The sequence below is a fragment of the Oncorhynchus masou genome, chromosome 12 (assembly GCF_036934945.1).
Source record: "Oncorhynchus masou masou isolate Uvic2021 chromosome 12, UVic_Omas_1.1, whole genome shotgun sequence".
Taxonomy (NCBI): domain Eukaryota; kingdom Metazoa; phylum Chordata; class Actinopteri; order Salmoniformes; family Salmonidae; genus Oncorhynchus; species Oncorhynchus masou.
The window spans coordinates 89,670,330-89,698,215 of record NC_088223.1 but is presented as its reverse complement, the minus strand read 5'-3'; the positions used below and the strand labels follow the sequence as shown (position 1 = coordinate 89,698,215).

At 42.7% G+C, this 27,886-nt stretch overlaps 2 protein-coding genes across 5 annotated transcripts in view; one reads left to right on the top strand and one right to left on the bottom strand.

The window, feature by feature from the left end:
- Window positions 1-1,877: 1,877 nt before the first annotated feature.
- LOC135551031 (neuferricin) lies at window positions 1,878-4,269 on the top strand. 3 transcript variants are annotated; one of them, XM_064982405.1, is made up of 4 exons: window positions 1,878-2,282; window positions 2,462-2,602; window positions 3,080-3,262; window positions 3,817-4,269. In XM_064982405.1, exons 1-4 carry the CDS (start codon window positions 2,027-2,029, stop codon window positions 4,002-4,004), a joined length of 768 nt encoding a protein of 255 aa, XP_064838477.1. In that variant the 5' UTR covers window positions 1,878-2,026; the 3' UTR covers window positions 4,005-4,269. The 3 variants fall into 3 exon arrangements, with proteins under 3 accessions (XP_064838477.1, XP_064838478.1, XP_064838476.1); XM_064982406.1 differs by having other exon boundaries at window positions 3,076-3,262; XM_064982404.1 differs by having other exon boundaries at window positions 3,061-3,262.
- Window positions 4,270-4,387: 118 nt separating this feature from the next.
- LOC135551029 (rabankyrin-5-like) overlaps window positions 4,388-27,886 on the bottom strand; it is a 36,934-nt gene continuing 13,435 nt past the window's right edge. For both annotated transcript variants that reach the window (XM_064982400.1, XM_064982399.1), the window contains exons 10-25: window positions 27,534-27,739; window positions 22,170-22,267; window positions 21,670-21,871; window positions 21,432-21,530; window positions 16,950-17,103; window positions 14,896-15,064; window positions 14,592-14,710; window positions 13,847-14,003; window positions 13,391-13,591; window positions 13,085-13,261; window positions 9,107-9,254; window positions 7,702-7,792; window positions 7,465-7,589; window positions 7,032-7,178; window positions 6,687-6,777; window positions 4,388-6,469 (exon numbers count right to left, since the gene is read on the bottom strand). In XM_064982400.1, the coding sequence (XP_064838472.1) occupies window positions 6,337-6,469; window positions 6,687-6,777; window positions 7,032-7,178; window positions 7,465-7,589; window positions 7,702-7,792; window positions 9,107-9,254; window positions 13,085-13,261; window positions 13,391-13,591; window positions 13,847-14,003; window positions 14,592-14,710; window positions 14,896-15,064; window positions 16,950-17,103; window positions 21,432-21,530; window positions 21,670-21,871; window positions 22,170-22,267; window positions 27,534-27,739 (2,317 nt within the window). In that variant the 3' untranslated portion in view covers window positions 4,388-6,336. The remainder of the gene's footprint in view (window positions 6,470-6,686; window positions 6,778-7,031; window positions 7,179-7,464; window positions 7,590-7,701; window positions 7,793-9,106; window positions 9,255-13,084; window positions 13,262-13,390; window positions 13,592-13,846; window positions 14,004-14,591; window positions 14,711-14,895; window positions 15,065-16,949; window positions 17,104-21,431; window positions 21,531-21,669; window positions 21,872-22,169; window positions 22,268-27,533; window positions 27,740-27,886) is intronic.

The following is a 27,886-nucleotide window of genomic DNA, read 5'->3' as shown; positions in this document are numbered from 1 at the left end:
GTGGCAGCATCATGCTGTGGGGATGATTTTCAGTGGCAGGGACTAGTCAGGATCAAGGGAAAGAACGGAGCAAAGTACAGAAAGATCCTTGTGAAAACCTGCTCCCGAGTGCTCAGGACCTCAGACTGGGGCAAAGGTTCACCTTCCAACAGGACAACGACCCTAAGCACACAGCCAAGACAATGGTGGAGTGGCTTCTGGACAAGTCTCTGAATGTCCTTGAGTGGCCCAGCCAGAGCCCGGACTTGAACAATATCGAACATCTCTGGAGAGACCTGATAATAGCTGTGCAGCAACAATCCCCATCAAACCTGACTGAGCTTGAGAGGATCTGCAGAGAAGAATGGGAGAAACTTCCCAAATACAGGTGTGCCAAGCTGGTAGCGTCATACCCAAGAAGACTTAAGGCTGTAATCGCTACCAAAGGTGCTTCAACAAAGTACTGAGTAAAGGGTCTGAATACATATGTAAATGTGATATTTCATTTGATTTATTTTTATACATTTGCAAAAAAAATAATCTAAAACCTGTTTTTTGTTTTGGCATTATGGGGTATTGAGGGGGAGAAAACAATTTAATCTATTTTAGAAAAAGGCTGTCACGTAAGAAAATGTAGAAAAAGTCAATTGGCCTGAATACTTTCCGAATGCCGTGTATGTCCAAAGCACTGAGCTACAAAACCACGAAACAGATGATTTGTAAATCTGTGGTGTAACAGAAGAGTCACTGTCTGTCCTTTTGTGTTTTGATTCTGAGTCTTTACCTGACAAAGTAATGTGAGGATATATCAGTTATCCCATAAGAGCTTTTGTTCCAAACCCACTACAGTGTTTCAGGTGCCAAGCGTGTGTTTATCTTGCATGTGTGTGTAGGAAGGAGATTCTTAGATATGAGGAGTGTGCAGGGGGGGGGCATGGAACAAAGGAATGTGTCGTTTCAGCAGAAACTATTTAACTAGGCAACTCAGTTAAGAACAAACTCTTATTTTCAATGACAGCGGGTTAACTGTCTTGTTCTGGGGCAGAATGGCAGATTTGTTACCTTTTCAGCTCAGTGGATTTGATCTTTTAACCTCTAATAACCTTCCGGTTATTAGACCAACGCTCTAACCAATACGCTACCTGCCACCCCAAAATAAGTGGTATGAGTTCGCTGCCAATGTTGCTGGGGATCGGAAGTATAAATAGTAGACATACGAAGGAAATATGCTTCAGTCAGGATGGTTTTTTGTACCTCAGAAATGGAATGGAAAGCATAGAAAATAGGTGACGTGGTGGCAGCTGCAGAGGAGGTACTTGGGTGTACAAGATTTTACTGCAGAGGAGTTACAGGGAGTGTTGAATGGTCGTGTCCCTTCCTCCCAGGCTGTTGGCCTGGTGTAGAGGGTCAAAGTGGTGGAATGGGGTGGTGGGTTTTATTTTGTATTGTATTTTTTAATAAGTGAAGGCTTATCCCCATACTGTTTGTATTTATTTACTTTTCTGCTATTTTGCACACCAGTATCTCTACCTGTACATGACCATCTGATCATTTATCACTCCAGTGTTATTCTGCAAAATTGTAATTATTCGCCTACCTCCTCATGCCTTTTGCACACAATGTATATAGACTCTCCTTTTTTCTACTGTGTTATTGACTTGTTAATTGTTTACTCCATGTGTAACTCTGTGTTGTCTGTTCACCATGCTATGCTTTATCTTGGCCAGGTCGCAGTTGTAAATGAGAACTTGTTCTCAACTAGCCTACCTGGTTAAATAAAGGTGGAAAAAAATATAAAAAATTGTCAGGTTCATTTGATTTACACTCCAGTCCAGTTGGTGGCGGTAATTCACTTTTTGGTTGCCAACCGCCATTTAAAAAAAAAATACAGAAGAAGACATTCGTATATCTGCACGGATGTGAGCATGTGCCGTGGATGAAATGCATACCCGGAAAAACAAAACAACAGAATCGGTGAAACATTTAGTCAATGACTGAACATTGGTCAAAGAGTAACGGCAAATAACAAGGAATAGCCTTAGACATAATGTTAGGGTTTATCATTTCGTTTATTTTTGTATTAGTGGCAATACTATTACTGCGTCAGGACTGGGCCAACATTACTGTCGATGCACCTCATTCGACAGTTCCACCTGCGCGTCTCATAATCAAAGATGAGTTATCACTGTACACCGGAGAGGCGGACAGCAAGGGCCTTTATCTGGCCATTTTAGGACAGGTGTTCGATGTAGAAAAGGGGATGAAGCATTATGGTCCTGGTGGTGGTTATCGTTTCTTTGCAGGTGATTTAAAAAAAATAGTTTTAAATCTACGTGCCAGGGTCCTTTAACAGCGGATCTATTAATTGTGAACATGCCTGTAGATTATATAACATTCCAAACACTTAAAAATAAGAGACGCAGATTTTGTCAGGCGTGTGAATACATTTTTATGCTGCTTTCTATTCCCCCTTGTTTTTAAGGTAAAGACGCTTCTCTGTCCTTTGTCACTGGGGACTTCACAGATACTGGTCTGACCGATGACTTGTCTAGTCTGTCCCCTGCTCAGGTGGTGTCCCTGTACGACTGGCTGGCCTTCTATCACAAGGACTACGAGCCTGTCGGTGCGTATCATACAATGAGTTGTGTTCGAGCGGATCACCTCTACTTTAGTCTACATTCGGTTACTTTTGCTTTAGCGCTCAAATGAGCCCAATGACTGTATGCCAGGCCAGGGTATATTTATGTGAGGATCCGTGGTCCATTTGATCAATGAACATTTGTCACACGGTTGATATTATTGCACCCAGTACCCGTTCAATACATTATACAAGTGAAAATACATGATACACTTTTGTTTATTTTATTTTTTATAAATTCCCTTGCGGACTAAACCTTTTAAATACATAATTTCTCAGAATGGGGAAACTATCCAAGCTTGTGATATGGTTTAGTCTACAAGGGACTTCATAAAAAATGTGCTATGTATTTTCACTTAGACATTGTTAGCCCACAGGACAGGTGTATACAGAGAACCCATTGACAGTATAAGGAAGGTAAGTCCATTAGTGTGCGGTTAAAGTCCCCTATGCTACAGGCAGACTGGTGGGACGGTTCTACAGTGAGAGTGGAGAGCCCACCGAGGCCCTGCTACAGGTGGAGGCAGCCCTGGAGCAGGGGCGGAGACTCAAGGACCAAGCCCTGGCTGAGAAGCAACACCTCCCAGCCTGCAACTCGGAGTGGAACGCTGCCAGGAGGGGACGGGTCTGGTGCTCCACCAAGAGGTACTGGCATCATGGTGCACAGAGAAACTGTGGACTTGTTCGACATTGTAGCCGGCGGGGCAGGCGACTGCCGACTCTACGAATCACCTTGCACCTTTGCAAAATGAGTAACTGCTCATTTTATTATTTGTAGATCAGTCACAATGCACCACGGATTTGATGCGCTCGAACACGGCCATTGTATTTACCAGCCTATGTGGTGGTGGCAGCAACGTGTGCAGGTCCAAACGGTCCCATACTGAAAGATTTCATTACACCTGGGGGAGCCAACATATAAATATGTATTGTTTTCCTGCTGTAAAACAGACTGGATAGAATGTTCACAGCCATTATAGCAGTGTTTCCCACGTTTAGTTTTCCTCCTAGCACTACAGCTGATTCAAATAATCAAGCTTTGGATCATTTTAATCAGCTGTGTAGTTAGGGCAAAAAAACAAAACGTGCACTGAGTTTGGGGGAAGGCTGCATTACAGAGATGGTCTCTGGAAGTATTATTAGGGAATGAACTGTTTTTTTAACATGAACCTCTGATTTGACTGTTATTTTCTCCTTAGTGGTGGAGTGCAGAGAGACTGGGCCGGCGTACCTAGGAAGCTGTTCTCTCCTGGCTCGGGCCGCTCTCGCTGTGTGTGTGTCCAGAATTCCTCCATGCTGGAAAACCCAAACATTCAGGAGTACGAGGACTGCCCCCCTCACGCGGACTCGTGTCCTGTCAGAGAATAGGGGGCTCTGGGAAGGCTGAGCCTCTTGCAAAAAGACTATAGAATGGCTTATATACTGTTATTTCAAACTCAGGGACTTCCCAAGGGGTCCTTATCAGAATTACTGGGTATTTGATTTATGCCAGTTCGAAAATAACCGAAGTTGATTTGTTTGTTTAGTTCTTCATGCATGTACATTTAAGTTCTGTGTAATTAATGTGCAGTATGCCAACTAATTGACACTAATAACTAGGAATGTTTACTACTATATCTGTACATAGACAAATTAAATTAGTTTCATACGTGTTTTGGTAATTGTCAGATGGGATGTGAAGACAATAAGGACAGATGTGTACCAGGGAGTTGTACTGAAACATCATCTTAGAAATAAGTTCATGTTTTGTTGTTGTTGTATGCAAAGTAGTGAAAAACAAGATTGTTTTATTTGATTAACTTTATGAAAAGTCGTCCTCCCTTTTCTCTAAAAAAAAAAAAAGACGGGCTAGATATCTGCGCATAGAGAGAACACAACGTTCAGAAAAGATTAAGAGGCAAACATTTCAGTTTTGTCACAAACAAAAAAAGCACAAACTGCATTAAGTACAAAACAGTTGTAGTGGTCAAAAATATTATACATTTCTGTACAATTTAACAATGCTTATAGTGGACCACTGACGGACCAATGGCCACCACCAACTCCTCACATTCTCTCCCCTTATGTCAGAAATGTCATGTGATCTTTGATAAAGTGCACCTGTTAGGTTTTGAAATCCAGACGCATTAAAACATACAGGCTGGTTTTCTGGACTAAAGGCCTGAACATGTTCATTGAAAGTGCTTTTTGTTGTTGTCCTGGACTCATCTTAATCTGGGTCTGGGAAACTAGCCTGGCAGGTCAAGACAACACTTGAGGCAATACCAATTGGAGCATGTTACATATAAATCCCCCACCCCTCCCAACAACAAGACGACCTTACTAAAGACCCAGATTTCATGGACTTGGAATGTACACTTTGGTGGTCTGGGAAACAGACAATTCACAATGATTATACGACAATACAAAAGTATAGGCTACAAATTAAATGACATGCATAATAGGTATTTTATCATAAGTAAAATTTCAAAGCAATAGTTATTTTGCATTTTGGGACTAACAAATCCTCAATGGTAAAGATGTTCTCAGCCTTCCTAGTTCTGATAGAAAATACCTCACGTGATAGTTGAGTGCCTAGTCCCACTTACTGATGCGCTCAATCTTTACCACGTGGTCAAGAAACACTTATGGAGGTTGTTTTATTCCGTTACATTTCAAATCAGGTGAATATACTCTAACAAAGATTTTTTTTTTTTTTGAAAGCAGAGGTCTCACTTTAAGTATTGAGAGTTAATTAAGCAATATATTCAGCAATATATTTAACCCAATTAGTGTTTCATGAACATTTTAATCATTAAATCCAATAATTCCATCATTGAATCATCAATTCAAATAGATGTATTTTTTTGTATATGAAAAATAGTCAACTCCATTCCCTTAAAATCCAACCAACCCACATCTCTTGTTCATATAGAACCAGCCACACAGCCAACAGTTAAGAGAAAATCCAGCAGTCCTTTTTCTTCTGAATCCATGAAGGGAAGTGAACAAGTGCACATTTCGGGACAAAGGTCAGCTGATTGTAACACAGGGCAGGAAGCTCGGCTGCTGTTTCCCGTCTCACCAGCACAGTGCAGTGATGGGTTAATTTGATGAGTAGGCCAGCTCGGCTGCTGCACACATGCTGTCTGTCTGCTCTCAACCGAGACCAGGGTTAGGGCACTGACACCATCACATTCATCACTGATTCTCGTGATTCAATCTGACACCATTACAGGTTCATCACTGATTCAATCTGACACCATTACAGATTCATCACTGATTCAATCTGACACCATTACAATGTTCAACACTATTACACCGTCACAAGTTCATCAATGATTCCTTCAAAACACCTGATGAATGGTATCAGGGGTCAAATCATGACAATACGATTAACATTCTACCTCTCCCCAACCAGTCCAGTCCAGGAGTCATTGAGTCAAGCCAAGCTACTTTCATTTTATCCAATTTTCACTACGTGATTCATTTGATTAAAAAAAACATGTACAATGTTTTTATATTCTACTTCTTAAGTCCTGTTGGAACATTAGCTAACATGTTTTTGATCGACTGGAATGAATAGTACAGAGGTTGTGGTCTGTCTGTAACTCTGTCCAATAACTAGCCCTGGCTGCCACTGCCGAGTCACCCGATCTCCTGTTGTTGCCCAGCCTCTGGTGTCGGGGTGGTGGGAAGATGGAGGGAGAGAAGGATGGAGGAGCAGGCTGTCCACTGCATTAGGACACCCCACCCAGAGTCAGCACGTCGAAGCAGACATCACAGACCCTCACGGGCTTGTTCAGGTCAAACTTAATGATGGGGATCTCTTTTATAGAACACTTGTGGCAGAGCAAGCGGCCGCAGTGACGGCTGGGGTGAGACGAGGGGGGAGGACAAGAGGGGCCAGGGAGGAAAAAGAAGGAAAACGAGGGAGAATGGCGAAAAAGACGAGCAGAGAGAACATTTGGTGAGTAAGGTCTGATTGACAAGTTATTCTAAGACAACAGGACTTGGAACTAACAATTTCACTTCTCTCGGGAAGGACAAAAGCAGTATTTATTAAGAAACTGTTTTTCCCGGTACTTACCAGTGATGTTTCCTTGTGGTGACTCCAAACTTGGCAGCACATTCATAACAGTTTGATCCATCACACCACGGGGGCTCTTTGGACAACATATCTAAAAACAAAACCCACACAAAAAACACATAGTGAGAATGGCCCCACCATCCTCTTAAAAATACCTATTCAAAATGTATTGACCCGAGCGTCAATAAATAAAATCAGGATTATTCCAAGGATCCAATGTAAACTGTTCTCTATACCTACATGATATGTCAAAACAGGTGACCTAATGTGAACTATGTGCTGTAGGTCCTCTACACTGAACTACGGTATGTAACACCAACAGCAGATCCATTCCAGGTGTCTAACCTAGGAGGCGGAAGAGCAGTTGCTTGGTGGCAACTTGGTAGTTGAAGATGTTGATTCCCTGGTTGTTGTTGAGGCCCATACGTGCACCAGACCTCACGATGGCACGACACAGGTTTGCATTGCCCTTCATGTAGGCCAACAACAGAACTGAGGAACCCAAAAAAAAAATTGATTGATGTTATTCTCTAGAACATATATACCTTTTGGTTCTTTTAATTTAGTATTATTCACTATTGTAAGAGAGAATGTGCTCCCAAATAATTTACCTGGTTAGATAAAGAGGATAAATAAATATCATTATAATGGCTTATAACGAGTCAAACATTTGAGACTAACTAAGCAAGTTGTTAGTCAGGACAGAAACACTAAACCCAAAGGGGCCTTAATCAAATCAGTCAGAGAGATTGAAGCAGAACCCTGCTCTCCTTCCTACCGGTGTTCCCTTCATTGTCCACTTTGTCCAGAGGGTACTCAGGCATACACTCCAAGAAAAGTTCAAAGATGGCCGCCGCATTCTCTTTCCCATATTGCCCCAGGACGTGCATCGGTGACTGGCCCCTACAAAACAGACAAGTGTTCAGTGAATGAAAACACAATAAACCTTTTGTATAATGGCCATTAAGAGCAGCACCAAGGCTGAAGTTATGAACCGGTGAGAACAGGAGCGTACCGGAGATTGAAGGCCTCTGCGTCGATGTTAGACTCTGTGAGAAGGGCTCGCACATTATTAAGCCGACCCTGCATTACGGCCAGGTGCAGAGCTGAGGACGGACAGAACAAGAGAAAACAAAACCGTGAGGAAAAACAGGGAAAAGGAGTTTAAAAAGAGTCAGTAAGTAATCCAGAACAGCCCACTTGGGGCAGAAGCCCATCACATCTCCCGTTTTTGTAGCGCGCGACAACTTGATGTCCACTAGAGTTAAAAAGGCCCTTATTTGTCAGGCAAGTATCATAACCAACAGATGCTGACCTGATAAATCAGGATGGTTCTTCTTCCAGCATGGTAATTGTGCAGCAGAGTTGAGGACAGTTAAGTAGTAAATAATCATTGTAAGGAGGGTAGTTCTGTGGCTTGAAACAGCCCCTTCTAACATTACGGCTCTGGGCCATTACGGCTCTGGGCCATTACGGCTCTGGGCCATTACGGCTCTGGGCCATTACGGCTCTGGTTTCCATATAGCGACGGAACTTATTTTAACAATGCATCTTTCTTACAACGCTCAAAAATGTAACATGCGTTTCCCAAAACCACCACGCAGACAGAACGTTCGCTAAGAGCGCCGTTAAGGCTTGTGTCAATACTGATAGGATGGAAAGAAAGGAAGCACTGCTCTCGGATCAGCTTTCTCCCTTTCAAATCTTACCTTAATATTATAATTATTCCACAATACTGACGACGGATCAGCTCCTAGAGGGATACTATCACCTACGGCTGCAAATATTGAAGCGACTTATTCTAATGCCTACCATATAATAACTCAAGATTTGACGCATCGTTGATCACGCTATACATCATGAAATATATTGAGACAAAAATTACAGTAGCGTAAAAATAGCTAAATAAAACTCAATTGAATGAACATGAAATGTATTTCAATATATCGATCTATGTAGTCTACACTGTGTTTATCTTATAATAGTCCTCTAGGTTTTCCTTTGTCATTCACTTGTTTGTAACAGTCGCAAAGACACTGGCAACTTTGTATTTGTAGTCATTCGTTCTGAAGTTAGAGGTCACAGAGAGACAGAAACATATTGATCTCGTGTTTAGCAGAGATCTCGTGTTTAGCAGAGATCTCGTGTTTAGCAGAGATCTCGTGTTTAGCAGAGATCTCGTGTGTATAATAGTGACGATGAAGGGCAAAAAAATTATTTATTTTTTTAAATCACCTAACGACGCACTTCTCTGTTCTACGAGTGGTCTGAGTCAGTCGTTAATTAACAAGCCTTTTCAAGTGCAACGTTAATAACTATGGTTTTGGAGAAACGGCTCTGAGATGTAACGATGTTCTTTCAAAAAGGTTCTAACGATGAACTTAGCCATAAGAAGATTTTGGGAAACTGGGAGCCTGTACCGTTGTTGCCATTCTCGTCCACAGCGGTGAAGTCCACTCCGTTTTCCAGCAGCACAGAGCAGATAGTGGCCAGGTCATGCTGGGCTGCCAGGTGTAGAGCGGTCTGTCTGTGTTTGGTCAGCTCATTCACTTTGGCCCCGGCCAGCAGCTGCAGTGGACATACTAGAGTCAGACACCAGTCTCACACACTCACATTGCGTTCCAGGTTGTCTCTTTTATAGTTGCGTATCTCATAAGAGGATGTCAATGTGGTTCCGGTCGTGTTAAACGCTTCACCATCTGACCATCTGCACACCGCGGCTGCAATTAAGATGAAAGTCCCAGACACGCGTGTGGCTCTAAGACATTGGAGTTAATGACAACGTAACGACTATTAAAAACACACAACTTGAGACCACCACACGCCATATTAAGCTAAGCCATGGAGCACGTTGATTGACCAGCGAGTGGTCAAGCCCTCGTTACACCTACAGTTTTTTTTTTTTTTATATCAAAACAGCCCTTTCACGCCACCGCCAGCTATTTCGCCCACAATTCCCGCTGTGTGATAATAGCAAAAATATTTCTGTCACTCATGGGAGCTATAGCGCCATGTGAGAGCACCAGAAGTCTACCGTTATGTTTGTTCAAATAGAGCCCAGACAGTCTGTCAGGACAGAGCCCATCCTGACAGAAGAACAGCGACAGTGGTTCGTCCTTTAAAAGTTACAGTGTACTGCGGAACAGCTTGCATGGTGCTGCAGCATTATATGCCAACTACTGGTACCATTAATGCTAGTTAGCGCTAGTTTGACCACCAGAGGGTATCTTTGAGAAGCATTTGATAGCCTTCAATAGTGGTTGTACTAGAGAATTTCAAATCTTTTTTTAGTAAGAACATAGTGCATGGGACTGATTTTAAGAAATTTTGCTTAATTAATTTGCTTAATATTATACTGTTTTTATTCCAATAAAAATGTAAAACCCTCTGGCGCTGTACAACGTGACGGTAGGGAGTAGGCTACAGTACTTGGCTATTTAGCTAAAGAATCCCCGTGTTATGCGGGTGCGTGGGAGACCGGGGTTCAATTCCCCGATGGGGAGGAAGGAGTAGGCTGTTCTTGTAAATAAGATTTTGTTCTTAACTGACTTGCCTAGTTAAATAAAAAGGTGACACTAATAGCATAACATTTGTACACCCTAATTGTAGTCTAACCAATATCCAAAAGGAGATTCAGTGAAAATAAAAATCTCATTGATTTATCAAGACCAGTCCCTATGCTTGTCTCAAACCAGTGCGAAACTGTGCTAAAATAGTTTGAGGCGATTGCTTCAAATCCAATTGCTTCTAACTTCAATATGCTCTTTAAATAAATAAGACCTACACCACTTTTAACAGCACATTACTCAACACTAGTGAGACTCATGTTGCCTACGGTAGGCCTACAGTATATCGAAAAAAATATGACATGACTCTCCGTCAATAATTACATATAAAGGATTGGAGGATTCTAAATTAAAACCAATAGCCGCCTCACGGGTCTCACTCGGCCTTATGTAGGTGCCGGGCTATATGACTGTGCCATCAACTTAATATATAACAATATTTTTTTAATGATTTAAAAATAGATAACAATATTTTTTAATATATAACGATATTTTGGAGGTAATTTCGTAAAAAAAAAAATGAAAGTGGGCGATTGTAATCTGAATAAAGGCCAAAACATTTGTGTTTTTATAGGGAGAGATACACTGGGCCAGTTGTGCGCCGCCCTGTGGGACTCCCAATCACAGCCGGAAGTGATACATAATAGTTTGTTGTATTATTTGTTTTTCTTCTTCTGGTGGATTAAACTGAAATAGCAACCAATCACAGCCGGTTGTGATACAGCCAAATTAACAAAAAAAATACATTTGACAATAGAATTTTCCCCTACTCTCCTTCGAGGCAAGTCTATTGTCCAGCTACCTGCTAATAGCCATAATGGCGCTGTACAACGTGACCGTGTGTGTTTGAAAGAGTATTTTCCATTAAGCAACAATTTGTTACCTTCATTAGACAACTTTGTTCCAATATTTCTGTAATTCAGTGATATTTATTCCCATAGTAATTCGTTATGGATCCATAACTAAATAAAGATTGGCATTTTGAAAGAGTATTTTATAATTATTTTATTAATGTAAGCATGAAGATGCCATTATTAGTTAAATTGTTTTAATTTGAATGTCCAGACTGGCACTAAGAACAACAGGAACGTTTCCCTAGTCAGCGCCATTATTAGTGCAATGCCCCTTAAAGTGTTGCTCTGTGCTACCCAGTGTGACGGGGTGGGGGTCCACTCCCCTCCTCCTCCCTTCCCCATGGGCTAGGTCTGTCTTCTGTGTTGCTCTGCGGCCCACCCCGTGCCCCCTGCACTCGTGCCTTGAACCTCGTGCGCTTTCAGTGGATACAGCTGGACAACTGTAAGGCAATCCCATTGTGCGCCACTCGGGAGCCATGACCAATATATATTGTCCTACTAATAAATCTGTGAGAATATCTAAGGGGCTTTTATACAATTCTAAATTAATAATATTCGCTTTGTTTAAAAAATAACAATATTTCAGAGATTATTTTGTTTTCAAATAATGTAAAATGAGTGAGAAAAAGGCCATTCTTGAACATGGGGTGAGACATTGTTACTAATTCGTAAATAAAACCAGGTGGTTATTTAGAATTATTTATTTATGTTTTTAGAGGGGGAGAAACCAAAAACCTAGTCATCTCATGGGTCTGCCAGTGTGGCCGGCACGGGTATTGAACCAGCATCTGTCGCAACACAGCTTGCAGGTTGCACTGCTGTGTAGTGTCTTAGACCGTTGCACCTCTCAGGCACTGTACAACGTGACCGGTCGGGAGTGGTCTACAGTACTACAGTAAAAGCAAAATAATCCTAACAAAATAAAATAATAAAAACCTTAAGTGTAATAACAGTTATAGTAAGCAATACTGAAGACGTGCACAATTATCAGTTTCTATTTAGGTTTATGTCGCCCATTCATTGTCAGTTAGAGACACAGTAGGACCCGAAAGCATAATCTGTGCTCTAACTCCCCCTTGTGGTGGTCTGGATCAATGAAGTGGTGACGCAGGGTACCGTACTAATCCACAAATTACCTCTGCGTACAGCAGCATAATCACACAACTTTTAGTGGAGCAACCACTGTACAACTAGAACAGTGTTACTTAGTGATGGGTGAAAAAAAAAATCGATAGTTACATATTGCAATATTATAGACACTTTTGAATACAATTATAATTTTTTTGCTATGTAGTGTAAGCTATCGCCAGTCTGCTGTACCTGCACCAAAACTCCACTAGTTTTCATCCTATAGCTTGTTCTCCATCTTCTTTTTAAATAGTGAACCGACATGTTTTCAGTACTTTTAGTTCCATGACTGATCAAAAGTCATTTTCCCATGCTCTCCCTCTCTCTCGTCCCTCTGAAGCAGACATATAGTGAGCTATGTGTTTGGAACATCGGATCGCAATACATATACAAATGCTGAGAATCACAATACCGTATCGCGATGCGTAGGGGCCGATACGATAGTATCGCGATGCGTAGGGGCCGATACGATAGTATCGCGATGCGCAGGGGCCGATACGATAGTATCGCGATGCGCAGGGGCCGATACGATAGTATCGCGATGGGGCAGGGGCGCGATCGACGATAGTATCGCGATGCGCAGGGGCCGATACGATAGTATCGCGATGCGCAGGGGCCGATACGATAGTATCGCGATGCGCAGGGGCCGATACGATAGTATCGCGATGCGCAGGGGCCGATACGATAGTAGGGGCCGATACGATAGTATCGCGATGCGCAGGGGCCGATACGATAGTATCGCGATGCGCAGGGGCCGATACGATAGTATCGAGATACTATCATATCGTGAGGTCCCAGTCACTGGTGAAAAACCCATTCAGCTCCAGACGAGGACGCAGGGTGTCATTACCAGGTTACGAACGATCATTTCGGAGGCAGCATGAACAGCTAGATGTAGAGGGGTCTGCTTGGCAGCGTCCTGCACCCGGGAGTTCACGTTGGCCTGGACACTGATCAGGAACAGAACACTCTCGATGTCAGAGTTCTGCACCGCCACATGCAGGAAGTTACGCCCTTTGTTGTCCACCTGAGAGGGGAAAAAGCGAGAGTGAAGGTTTGGGGAGAAGATTTGGTTCATATAAACAGTGTCAGATGGAGTACACTGTAGTAAATGGGCCAAAGGAGGAAGCAGAGTGTGTGTGTGTGTCGCTCTCACCTGTTCGGCAGCCCCAGGCTCTCTCTTGAGGATGGCCTCTGCAGCCTTGTTGTTCTTGTGGGTCATGGCGCAGGCGAAGGGGGTCATGCCCTGGCGGTCACGGACGTTCAGACGGATGTCCGGGTGGGAGATGAGCAGCTGGATGATGACGCTGTGCTGGTTGCTAATGGCAACGTGGATTGATGCTCGGCCCTCTGCGTCCTGGGTTACACAGCTCATATTAGCCACAATGAACGGGCTCGGATAGGAGACACGAGATGCTCCTTACTCAACAATGAATCATTCTTTTAAATCGCAAGTCTAAGTGTAGGAATCTATCACAGGGATGACCCGTGTGAGATACCTGTGCTTAGAGGAGTGACAGTCAGTGAGACTGGATATGTTGAAAAGCTGTTGGCCCAGGAGGAGTAATGTCCAGGAGTAAAAGTCCTAAGTAAGCGAGCGAGCGAGACGTACCTGTGTGTTGACATTGGCTCCAAACTCCAGAAGGCACTGTACCACCTCCTCCAGCCCCCAGCTGCCTGCCAGGTGGAGGGGTGACTGTCCGTCCCTGGCCTCCTCACCCCCCTCCCCGTTAGGGCCTGGCCGCCGCGGGCTGTTCACATCACAACCACTATAGGAGACACACAGGGTTAGACTAGACCCACATATCAGCACTATGCCAAGAGGTTACAGCAGAGGAACTATGATATAGCATACGACTTGTCTAGAATCTAAATCATTACTGAAAACACTGTAGATCACTATTTTATATATGAGTTTGACACCCCTGGTTTGCAGTCATCAGGCACGGGTCACACTGACTAACCATGAAACTACTTCCATTTACATTTGAGTCATTTAGCAGACGCTCTTATCCAGAGTGCCTACATTTACATACCTTCCTCTTGCAGACTCTTTCCGAAACAAGATGGATTCCTGAACTAAATTAAACTGTAATCTGGAGAATTATCACTCTTATCATAAATAAAGAAGTGGAAAAGTTGGCCAAACTCTATAGATGACAGTGAAAGTAAAGAAACAGTTTGAATTAGCAGCAAAACAAGCCTGAGCTTGACTATCAACCAGACCCAAGCTCTGCTAAACAGCCAAACAAGAATTTGCAGTGAGTCCATGGTAAGGGATGAGTGCGTTAGAAAGTGAGGCACATCGGCGACACTGGCGACATTGATAAAGGAGGGATGAGTGTGATCAGACGGACCTGCGGATGAGGAAACAGGCGGTGACCTCGTTGTTCTCATCCACAGCCCTGTGGAGGAGGGTCTGCTGACAGCCTGAGGGACCAGAGCTCCAACTGGTGGCGTCACAACCGTGTCGGACCTACAGTAGCAGGGACAAGCAGACAACCTATTCAACATCTGTGGAACAGATCCCAGTCAAACCCAACCCGACTCCTGACTAGCTGAGTTGAAGGCGCTCACATACAGCGATCACTTATTTACATTTGTCTGTTGGGCTCCCATTACCACAACCTCTACCGCCCCTTCTTCCCCCTCAGGTCTCACCAGCGTGGAGGCGATGTCCTCTAGGCCATTCTCCAGGGCCAGCCACAGAGGGGGGTGCCCCCTCTTGTCCACCACGGACATGTCCGCCCCCCGCGTGCAGATGGCGTCCACCACCAGGGGAAGCCGATTACTGATGGCCAGCTGCAGCGCCGTCTCTCCCTCCTGGGTTCTGCAGGGAGCGAGACATGGCGCTTTTGTACACCTCCTGCTTACTTATACTCAGAGATATTTATCCAATGTGTAACACTACAGGGCATATCAGGTCATATCGTGCTTCCGCAAGGTTTTTTTCTGGACCAAAAATAGGCTTAAGTGGTGGCCGTGACAATGATCCCGGTTGGCCCGTCAGTGTGGTTACATAAATACTTTTTTTTTTTTATAAACGAGAACAAGTTCTCATTTACAATTGCGACCTGGCCAAGATGAAGCAAAGCAGTGCGACACAAACAACAGAGTTACACATCGAATAAACAAACATACAGTCAATAACACAATAAAGTCTATATACATAGTGTGCAAATGAGGTAAGATTAGGGAAGGAAGCAATAAATAGGCCAAAGTGGCGAAATAATTACAATTTAGCAATTAAACACTGGAGTGATAGATGTGCAGAGGATGAATGTGTAAGTAGAAATACTGGGGTGCAAAGGAGCAAAAATAAATAACAGTATGGGGATGAGTTAGCTGGATGGGCTGTTTACAGATGGGCTATGTACAGGTGCAGTGATCTGTGAGCTGCTCTGACAGCTGGTGCTTAAAGTTAGTGAGGGAGATATGAGTCTCCAGCTTCAGTGATTTTTGCAATTCGTTCCAGTCATTGACAACAGAGAACTGGAAGGAAAGGCGGCCAAAGATAGTGTTGGTTTTGGGGATGACCAGTGAAATATACCTGCAGGAGCGCTTGCTACAGGTGGGTGCTGCTATGGGGACCAGTGAGCTGAGATAAGGCGGGGCTTTACCTAGCAAAGACTTATAGATGATCTGGAGCCAGTGGGTTTAGCGATGAATATGAAGCAAGGGCCAGCCAACGAGAGCATACAGGTCGCAGTGGTGGGTAGTATATGGGGCTTTGGTGACAAAACGGATGGCACTGTGATAGACTGCATCCAATTTATTGAGTAGAGTATTGGAGGCTATTTTGTAAATGACATCGCCAAAGTCAAGGATCGGTAGGATACTCAGTTTTACGAGGGTGTGTTTGGCAGCATGAGTGAAGGATGCTTTGTTGCGAAATAGGAAGCCGATTCTAGATTTAATTTTGGATTGGAGATGCTTAATGTGAGTCTGGAAGGAGAGTTTACAGTCTAACCAGACACCTATGTATTTGTAGTTGTACACATATTCATACTAAGTCAGAACCGTCCAGAGTAGTGATACTGGATGGGCGAGCAGGTGCGGGCAGCGATTGGTTTGAAGAGCATGCATTTAGTTTTACTTGCATTTAAGAGCAGTTGGAGGCCACGGAAGGAGAGTTGTATGGCATTGAAGCTCGTCTGGAGGTTTGTTAACACAATAATAATCTACACATTTTTGCAATGCAGCTGAGAGTACATGTTGCAGTTTTAAAGGCTGTTCTATGCATTTTGCCATGGCTAACGCTGGGTTCTTTTGCTCAAACATACTGCTAATTTAATTATTTTTGAATTTTTCTATTCTCCCGATGGCCTAGCTTTTATTTTGCTGATTGTTAGTTGTCAAAGATTATTAAAAAAATATATATAGGTCCATTATCTTTTCTACATACTTCATATCTCGTTTTAGTCTTTTAAGTTCACACTGAAAGCGTTTTTTTTTTCAATCAGAAAAAGGATGACTTAACAACCTCAAAAAAAACACTTAGGTGGCCCGCCCAAGGATTACAATGGCAGAAAAATCCCTGCTCCTCAACATCTTCGCATTATTCTATAATTCAGAGACAACACTGTTGTTTGTCATTTGATATGTCATATGACTTTTAAAAACAGATGCCAAATTAACACCACACCCCCTCTAGGGAAAATAAATGAGAAATGCATCTGCTGGTTTATGAAGCTCCTGATCTGTGACTTATTTACCTGACGTTGATGTCAGCCTGGTGTTCCAGGAGGAACAGAGCACTCTTGCTGTCCTGTCTGTGGATGGCCATGTGGAGCAGGGTCTGACCGTTGGACATGGTGTTGTTGATGGATGCCCCAGAACCCAGGAGCTGGGCTGCTATGGTGTGCATACCTGAGGGACAGATGAGAGACACAAACAGGCAGACTTATAAATGCTGTGGATTCAGTGAGACCAAACTACACTTTTAAAATCCTATTTAACATCCAGATGCTTGAACTTATCTACTGTTGTTGTGTATCTGGATATATCCAAGAGGAGCAGAGTTCAAGACGAGCAGGTTTGGGGTGCAAAGCTTGGAAGGGGAGCTTCTGCTAGAATTCAGTATGGACTACGTCTATGGACTGTTTTAGGTTGGACCAGAGCCATATATTATTATTCATACTAAATACATGGCTCTGAGTTGGACTATCATGACTAGAAAACCTTTGGCTGCACATATCCAGCCAAACGGAGGTGATATCTCATCAATGGGGCTTCAAGTTCCTTGGTGTCCACATCAACAACAAACTAACCTGGTCCAAGCACACGAAGACAGTCGTGAAGAGGGCACGACAAAACCTTTTCCCCCTCAGGAGACTGAAAAGATTTGACATGGGTCCCCAGATCCTCAAAAGGTTCTACAGCTGCACCATCAAGAGAATCCTGACTGCTTACATCACAACCTGGTATGGCAACTGCTCGGCTTCCAACCAAAGCACGACAGAGGGTAACGCGTACGACCCAGTACATCACTGGGGCCACGCTTCCTGCCATCCAGGACCTCTATACTAGGCGTTGTCAGAGGAAGGCCCTAAAAAAAAAATGTCAAAGACTCCAGCTACCCTAGTCATAGACTGTTCTCTCTGCTACTGCACGGCAAGCAGTACCAAAACGCCAAGTCTAGTCATACATTGTTCTCTCTGCTACCGCACGGCAAGCGGTACCGGAGCTCCAAGTCTAGTCATACACTGTTCTCTCTGCTACCACACGGCAAGCGGTACCGGAGCTCCAAGTCTAGGTCCAAGAGGCTTCTAAACAGCTTCCACACCCAAGCCATAAGACTCCGGAACAGCTAATCAAATGACCACCCAGACTATTTGCATTGACAGCCCCCCACCCCCTTTTACACTGTTGCTACTCTTTTATTATATACTTTGCATACTCACTTTAATAACTCTACCTACTAGATGTCGACCGATTATGATTTTCCAATACCGATTATTGGAGGACCAAAAAAAGCCGATGCCGTTTAAAAATCGGACGATTTTTATACATACAGTTGAAGTCGGAAGTTTACATACACTTAGGTTGGAGTCATTAAAAACCGTTTTTCAACCACTCCACAAACGTCTAGTTAACAAACTATAGTTTTGGCAAGTCAGTTAGGACAACTACTTTGTGCATGACAACAAGTAATTTTTCTAACAATTGTTTACAGACAGATTAATTCACTTATAATTCACTGTATCACAAATTCCAGTGGGTCAGAAGTTTACATACACTAAGTTGACTGTGCCTTTAATTAAACAGCTTGGCAAATTCCAGAAAATGATGTCATGGCTTTAGAAGTTTCTGATAGGCTAATTGACATCATTTGAGTCAATTGGAGGTGTACCTGTGGATGTATTTCAAGGCCTACCTTCAAACTCCGTGCTTGACATCATGGGAAAATTAAAAGAAATCAGCCAAGACCTCAGAAAGAGAAATTGTAGACCTCCACAAGTCTGGTTCATCTTTGGGAGCAATTTCCAAACGCCTGAATGTACCACGTTCATTTGTACAAACAATAGTATGCAAGTATAAACACAATGGGACCACGCGGCCGTCATACCGCTCAGGAAGGAGACGCGTTCTGTCTCCAAGCGATGAACGTACTTTGGTGTGGAAAGTGAAAATCAATCCAAGAACAACAGCAAAGGACCTTGTGAAGATGCTGGAGGGAACAGGTACAAAAGTATCTATATCCACAGTAAAACGAGTCCTATATCAACAAACTAAAAAGGCCGCTCAACAAGGAAAAAGCCACTGCTCCAAAACCGGCATAAAAAAGCCAGACTACGGTTTGCAACTGCACATGGGGACAAAGATCATACTTTTTGGAGAAATGTCCTCTGCTCTGATAAAACAAAAATAGAACTGTTTGGCCACAATGAACATCATTATGTTTGGAGGAAAAAGGGAGAGGCTTGCAAGCCAAAGAACACCATCCCAACCGTGAAACACAGGGGTGGCAGCATCATGTTGTGGGGATGCTTTGCTGCAGGAAGGACTGGTGCACTTCACAAAATAGATGGCATCATGAGGCAGGAAAAATGTGGATATATTGAAGCAACATCTCAAGACATCAGTCAGGAAGTTAAAGCTTGGTCGCAAATGGGTCTTCCAAATGGACAATGACCCCAAGCATACTTCCAAAGTTGTGGCAAAATAGCTTACCGACAACAAAGTCAAGGTATTGGAGTGGCCATCACAATGCCCTGACCTCAAGCCTATTGAAAATGTGTGGGCAGAACCGAAAAAGCGTGTGTGAGCAAGGAGGCCTACAAACCTGACTCCGTTACACCAGCTCTGTCAGGAGGAATGGGCCAATATTTACCCAACTTATATTGGGAAGCTTGTGGAAAGCTACCTGAAACGTTTGACCCAAGTTAAACCATTTAAAGGCAATGCTACCAAATACACTCAATTAGTATGTAAACTTTTGACCCACTGGGAATGTGATGAAAGAAATAAAAGCTGAAATAATTATCTCTATTATTCTGACATTTCGCATTCTTAAAATAAAGTGGTGATCCTAACTGATCTAAGTCAGGCAATTGTTACTAGGATTAAATGTCAGGAATTGTGAAAAACTGGGTGTAAATGTTTTTGGTTAAGGTGTATGTAAACGTCCGACTTCAAGTGTGTGTGTGTGTGTGTGTGTGTGTGTGTGTGTATATATATATATATATTTGTAATAACGACAATTACAGCAATACTGAATGAACAATGAACACTTATTTTAACTTAATATAATTACATAAATAAAATCTATTTCGTCTCAAATAAATAATGAAACGTGCTCAATTTGGTTTAAAAAAATAAAGTAAAAGCACAATATGTGCCATGTAAAAAAAGCGTTCAAGAATATATGAAAGCTGGTGGTTCAATATTCCCAGTTAAGAAGTTTTAGGTTGTAGTTATTATCGACTATCTCTCTCTAGCATTTGTATTTCATGTACCTTTGACTATTGGATGTTCTAATAGGCACTATAGTATTGCCAGCCTAATCTCAGGAGTTGATAGGCTTGAAGTCATAAACAACGAGTCTTACGAGTCTGCTGCCGCCTACCACCGCTCAGTCAGACTGCTCTATCAAATATCAAATCATAGACTTAATTATAATATAATAAAACACAGAAATACGAGCCTTTGGTCATTAATATGGTCAAATCCGGAAACTATAATTTCGAAAACAAAATGCGTATACTTTCAGTGAAATACGGAACCGTTCCGTATTGTATCGAACGGGTGGCAATCGTAAGTGTAAACATTGCTGTTACATTGCACCACATTCAATGTCATAATTACGTAAAATTCTGGAAAATTAGTTTGCAACGAGCCAGGCGGCCCAAACTGTTGCATATACCCTGACTCTGCATTCAATGAACGCAAGAGAAGTGACAATTTCCCTAGTTAATATTGCCTGCTAACATGGATTTATTTTAATTAAATATGCAGGTTTAAAAAAATATACTTCTGTGTATTGATTTTAAGAAAGGCATTGATGTTTATGGTTAGGTACAGTCGTGCAACAATTGTGCTTTTTTTGCCAATGCACTTTTGTTAAATAATCCCGTTTGGCGAAGTAGGCTGTGATTCGATAATAAATTAACAGGCACTGCATTGATTATTTGCAACGCAGGACAAGCTAGTTAACCTAGTAATATCATCAACTATGTGTAGTTAACTAGCGATGATGTTAAAATTGATTTTTCTTTTTATAAAGGTAAGTTTAATGCTAAGCTAGCAACTTACCTTGGCTCCTTGCTGCACTCGCGTAACAGGTAGTCAGCCTGCCACGCAGTCTCCTCGTTGGAGTGCAATGTCATCGGCGTCCAAAAAGGCCAATTACCGATTGTTTTGAAAACTTAAAATCGTCCCTAATTAAATTGGTCTACCTCTACACTACCTACATATTACCTCAACTAACCAGTGCCACCTGTATACAGCCTTGCTATTGTTATTTCACTGCCACGCTTTCATTATTTGTTAACTTTTTTATTTATTTTTTATTCTTAAAACTGCATTGTTGATATCCATGGCATGGAGGAAAAGGAAGAGGTGGTGTGTGTGCCCTTCAATAAAAGGCATGTTTTAAAGCATGTCAAGTGTCAGAGCACCAGCCAGATCCTCCACACTGACGTCCCCAGTAGCTACCCATCTGATACGAGTGTTGTGTTGCTGTTCACGAAGCCTACCTGTCCAGAGGGCTAAGCCCAACGCCGTCTGGTCCATGGAGTCTAGGAGGCTGAAATCTGGGATGATCTGCAGGTTGTTGGTGGCATGAAGAGCATTGGCTGGAAACACCAGGAAATTACATTGTCAGAATGCAGGTAACAAATCCAACCGGGGATAAATCATGTTTATTCATCCAGCCATCCATCCTCTGGTCTTATTAACACGGAGACGCTGCCCACTGTCCACTAACTAACCCACCTTTCTGCTCCAGGATGACTGACACCACGTCAGGGTGGTTGTGTACAATGGCCATGTGGAGGGGGCTCTGTAGGGACACCCCCTGGGCCTCATCGGGGAGGGCCTTCTGGGTCTGCAGGTTAGGGTTAGCCCCCTGTTGGAGCAGCTCTGACGTCAGGTCCGCCAGACCACAGCGACATGCCGTGTGGAGAGGGGTTTCACCCTGTGGGGGGAGGAGAGAGGGGGGGTAGAAAGAGATTTACAGAGGAGGATAGAGGGGGATAGCGGGGAATAGAGGAGGATAGAGGATAGAGGGGGTTGGGGGGGATATAGGAGTATAGAGGAGGATAGAGGGGGTTGGGGGGATATAGGAGGATAGAGGGGGATAGAGGACGATAGAGGGGTTAGAGGGGTTTGAGATGCAGTACAGTTTGAAGCAGTAGACTTTATGAAGTAGTCATTTGTGATCAACTAGCAGAGCCGTGCTGCATCACGTCATATTGCAGGACAACGTAACATACCCATTTGTTGGCATGGTTGACCTTTGCCCCATGTGTGGCCAGGAAGAGGGCGGCAGCCTCATTGCCTGCACCTGCTGCCCTCTGCAGTAGACAGTTCTCTGAGCGATGGATGGAGAAAAGGAAGAAGATAGTAAATATTGTAGTGCACTGGTCTCCCATTTGTATACATTTTTTATTTAACTTGGCAAGTCAGTTCAGAACAAATTCGTATTTACAATGACTGCCAACACCAGCCAAACCTGGAAGACTCCCAATCACGATGGGACTCCCAATCACGGCCGGATGTGATACAGCCTGGATTCCAACCAGGGACTGTAGTGACACCTCTTGCACTGAGATGCAGTACCTTAGACCGCTGTACCACTCGAGAGCCCGTTCCATTATCATTCATCCAATTTACAAATCCTTCATAAACATGTAGACATTTAGTGTGTTCCCTTCAATTAGACATTTAGTGTGTTCCCTTCAATTAGACATTTAGTGTGTTCCCTTCAATTAGACATTTAGTGTGTTCCCTTCAATTAGACATTTAGTGTGTTCCCTTCAATTAGACATTTAGTGTGTTCCCTTCAATTAGACATTTAGTGTGTTCCCTTCAATTAGACATTTAGTGTGTTCCCTTCAATTAGACATTTAGTGTTTCCCTTCAATTAGACATTTAGTGTGTTCCTTCAATTAGACATTTAGTGTGTTCCCTTCAATTAGACATTTAGTGTGTTCCCTTCAATTAGACATTTAGTGTTTCCTTCATTACAGACATTTAGTGTGTTCCCTTCCGTTAGACATTTAGTGTAGTCTCCCTTTTCTTAGACATTTAGTGTGTTCCCCCTTCAATTAGACATTTAGTGTGTTCCCTTCAATTAGACATTTAGTGTGTTCCCGTCAATTAGACATTTGTAGCCTAGAGCGTTCAATTAGACATTTAGTGTGTTCCCTTCAATTAGACATTTAGTGTGTTCCCTTCAATTAGACATTTAGTGTGTTCCCTTCAATTAGACATTTAGTGTGTTCCCTTCAATTAGACATTTAGTGTGTTCCCTTCAATTAGACATTTAGTGTGTTCCAATCATTCAATTAGACATTTAGTGTGTTCCCTTCAATTAGACATTTAGTGTGTTCCCTTCAATTAGACATTTAGTGTGTTCCCTTCAATTAGACATTTAGTGTGTTCCCTTCAATTAGACATTTAGTGTGTTCCCTTCAATTAGACATTTAGTGTGTTCCCTTCAATTAGACATTTAGTGTGTTCCCTTTAGAATTAGACATTTAGTGTGTTCCCTTCAATTAGACATTTAGTGTGTTCCCTTCCCAATTAGACATTTAGTGTGTTCCCTTCAATTAGACATTTAGTGTGTTCCCTTCAATTAGACATTTAGTGTGTTCCCTTCAATTAGACATTTAGTGTGTTCCCTTCAATTAGACATTTAGTGTGTTCCCTTCAATTAGACATTTAGTGTGTTCCCTTCAATTAGACATTTAGTGTGTTCCCTTCAATTCAGTCTGTTCCCTTCAACATTTACTGTGTTCCATTAGACTTCAATTAGACATTTAGTGTGTTCCCTTCAATTAGACATTTAGTGTGTTCCCTTCAATTAGACATTTAGTGTGTTCCCTTCAATTAGACATTTAGTGTGTTCCCTTCAATTAGACATTTAGTGTGTTCCCTTCAATTAGACATTTAGTGTGTTCCCTTCAATTAGACATTTAGTGTGTTCCCTTCAATTAGACATTTAGTGTCTGCTTCCCTTCAATTAGACATTTAGTGTGTTCCCTTCAATTAGACATTTAGTCCTCCTTCCCTTCAATTAGACATTTAGTGTGTTCCCTTCAATTAGACATTTAGTGTGTTCCCTTCAATTAGACATTTAGTGTGTTCCCTTCAATTAGACATTTAGTGTGTTCCCTTCAATTAGACATTTCTGTATTGTATTCTCAGGTCGCCATATATAACGCACCCCTCAGAGAGAGACACAGCTTTAATGTGAACTCACATCTTTCAACATGTTTACAAAAAGATCAAACTTGGATTGTTCAGGATGCTACCCTCTCTCCGGGTTAATTCTGGTCAAAATTAGGTTGTAGGTTTGAAGTTTTGATCTGAGCGATTACTGAGATTATTTTTCCAAGCTGTACAGAGGATACTCTAGTCAACAAACAGCAGAGATCTGAGGACACTATTCCAGCCTGGAACTAAGCCAGATACAAATTCAATTAGCACTAAAGGTGTGAAGGAAAAGGCCTTTGGGCCCAACAAGTGTCAGGAGTCTTTGAAGTGTCCTCTGAAGCCCCTCATGCTGTTCAAAGACTATTCACTGGCATTTTCTACAAGAAATCTGCCTCCAGCTTCTCCCAAGTGGGTGTGACACCTTCTCCCACTGCCTGCTGCACTGTTGCTTGGTGGCCATCTGGCGATCTGTTCAACGTCTGCCCTGGTCTGTCTCCCCCTGTCTGGTACAGGTACCTCCACCACACTCCCTCCTCTCTCCCTGACCTGTCTCCCACTGCTGGTACAGGTACAGTGACTTGCCCAGTCAAAGGCTGTATTCGGCCCCCCAATGGTGAACAAACTTACGCCAGGACAGCTTTTCACCACCTTTCAGGCTTCAAACATAAAGATATAAAACTGTATTTTTTTAATGATTTAGAATCAACAACAAGTGGCTGTTCACTGGATCAGAAGTGGAACACATTTATTGGATATTTCAAACTTAAATGTAACAAATCAAAAACTGAAAAATTGGGCGTGCAAAATTATTCAGCCCCCTTAAGTTAATACTTTGTAGCGCCACCTTTTGCTGACATTACAGCTGTAAGTCGCTTGGGGTATGTCTATCAGTTTTGCACATCGAGAGACAAATGTTTTCCTATTCCTCCTTGCAAAACAGCTCGAGCTCAGTGAGGTTGGATGGAGAGCATTTGTGAACAGCAGTTTTCAGTTCTTTCCACAGATTCTCGATTGGATTCAGGTCTGGACTTTGACTTGGCCATTCTAACACCTGGATATGTTTATTTTAGAACCATTCCATTGTGGATTTTGCTTTATGTTTTGGATCATTGTCTTGGATCATTGTCTTGTTGGAAGACAAATCTCCGTCCCAGTCTCAGGTCTTTTGCAGACTCCATCAGGTTTTCTTCCAGAATGGTCCTGTATTTGGCTCCATCCATCTTCCCATCAATTTTAACCATCTTCCCTGTCCCTACTGAAGAAAAGCAGGCCCAAACCATGATGCTGCCACCACCATGTTTGACAGTGGGTATGGTGTGTTCAGGGTGATGAGATGTGTTGCTTTTACGCCAAACATAACGTTTTGCATTGTTGCCAAAAAGTTCAATTTTGGTTTCATCTGACCAGAGCACCTTCTTCCACATGTTTGGTGTGTCTCCCAGGTGGCTTGTGGCAAACTTTAAACAACACTTTTTATGGATATCTTTAAGAAATGGCTTTCTTCTTGCCACTCTTCCATAAAGGCCAGATTTGTGCAATATACGACTGATTGTTGTCCTATGGACAGAGTCTCCCACCTCAGCTGTAGATCTCTGCAGTTCATCCAGAGTGATCATGGGCCTCTTGGCTGCATCTCTGATCAGTCTTCTCCTTGTATGAGCTGAAAGTTTAGAGGGACGGCCAGGTCTTGGTAGATTTGCAGTGGTCTGATACTCCTTCCATTTCAATATTATCACTTGCACGGTGCTCCTTGGGATGTTTAAAGCTTGGGAAATCTTTTTGTATCCAAATCCGGCTTTAAACTTCTTCACAACAGTATCTCGGACCTGCCTGGTGTGTTCCTTGTTCTTCATGATGCTCTCTGCGCTTTTAAAGGACCTCTGAGACTATCACAGTGCAGGTGCATTTATACGGAGACTTGATTACACACAGGTGGATTGTATTTATCATCATTAGTCATTTAGGTCAACATTGGATCATTCAGAGATCCTCACTGAACTTCTGGAGAGAGTTTGCTGCACTGAAAGTAAAGGGGCTGAATAATTTTGCACGCCCAATTTTTCAGTTTTTGATTTGTTAAAAAAGTTTGAAATATCCAATAAATGTCGTTCCACTTAATGATTGTGTCCCACTTGTTGTTGATTCTTCACAAAAAAATAGTTTTATATCTTTATGTTTGAAGCCTGAAATGTGGCAAAAGGTCGCAAAGTTCAAGGGGGCCAAATACTTTCGCAAGGCACTGTACCTCCACCACACTCACCCCTCTCTGTTCAACATCTGCCCTAGCCTGTCTCCCCCTGTCTGGTACAGGTACCCCCACCACACTCACCCCTCTCTGTTCAACATCTGCCCTAGCCTGTCCCCCCCTGTCTGGTACAGGTACCGCCACCACACTCAACGCTCTCTCCAAGCTTTCGCTTGCCTCCAGCACACACGCACTGTATGGGTGAGTGAGCCCCCAAGTCGTTATATATTTGTAGTTTTTTTATCTTGCATAATTTGCCTCATGACTCCTGTATACTTTGTTGACTACAAACTTTCTTTATCCAACCGTGGGACAGACTGTGTTTGTTCCCCACACTGACACTATTGGTTACACAGACTTTTGACCTCCCATCCTATTCTAACCACCTCTCGCCAGCTTTGTATTCATGTTATCTGATGAAATTGCTGTACAATATGATCTTGTTGCCATCTGATGTACATTGATGTCATAAATCAACACGGCAGAGCTCTCCTTGTCCTCTGCCGTACCCTGATTGTATTACTGTTGATGATATCTGGAAATGTGCATGTACACCCTGGCCCGTCTACTGTTGCTAGTCCCAATTCTGACTTGTGCCCTGATTATCTGCTTCACTGATTTCTGCGCTCGTAAAAACCTGGGTTTTCTACACGAGAGACAACACTGTGCCTCCAACACCTGCATTGCTTGCTGTTTGGGGTTTTAGGCTGGGTTTCTGTACAGCACTTTGAGATATCAGCTGATGTACGAAGGGCTATATAAATACATTTGATTTTGATTTTGATGAGAAACGTATTACCTAAAATGGATCAATTGAAAGTGTGGGTTCATAGCTCCAATCCAGATGTGTTGGTCTTCACTGAGACGTGGTTAAGGAAGAGTGTTTTGAACACTGATGTTAACCTTTCTGGTTATAACCTTTTTCAGCAAGACAGATCTTCCAAAGGTGGTGGAGTGGCAATCTGTACAGTCTCTCTTTATGTAGTGTTGTCTACTGTTGTGATGTGTGTTTTGTCCTATATTTATATTGCATGTAATTTAAAAAAAAAATCCCAGGCCCCCCCATCCCCGCAGGAGGCCTTTTGGTAGGCCATCACTGTAAATAAGAATTTGATCTTAACTGACTTGCCGAGTTAAAATAAAATAAAATGTAAACTCTGTTTTGGAACAGTACCTGTGGAGGTGTCTGGTGCGTCTGGGTTACTGCCTCTCTGCATGAGCTGGGCTGCAAAGCTGTTTTCATCAAACGATGTTCCGTTCTCCACCACCAGAGCTTCGTCCTCGAAGGGGTTAACGTTGGGGTCAGAGGACATGGTGATGTACTGCAGGGCCAGCCACAGAGCTGTGCTACCCTCATGGTCCTTCAGCTCCAGGTCCATCCTGAGGAGAGGCACAGGAGAAAAGGGGGGGGGGACAGGTGACAACGTTACACCAGGAAATACAGGCGGCAACTCAGGGTGTTTTTAAAAATCAGGTCAACAGCTTAGTGTTTTTATTTTTTTTAATATATATTTTTTTATTTACCTT

Coding starts and splice junctions, on each gene's coding strand:
- LOC135551031 (XM_064982405.1), top strand. CDS start 2,027: ATGTTAGGGTTTATCATTTCGTTTATTTTTGTATTAGTGGCAATACTA. Junction 2,283..2,461: donor TGGTTATCGTTTCTTTGCAG/GTGATTTAAAAA, acceptor CTTGTTTTTAAG/GTAAAGACGCTTCTCTGTCC. Junction 2,603..3,079: donor CAAGGACTACGAGCCTGTCG/GTGCGTATCATA, acceptor TGCTACAGGCAG/ACTGGTGGGACGGTTCTACA.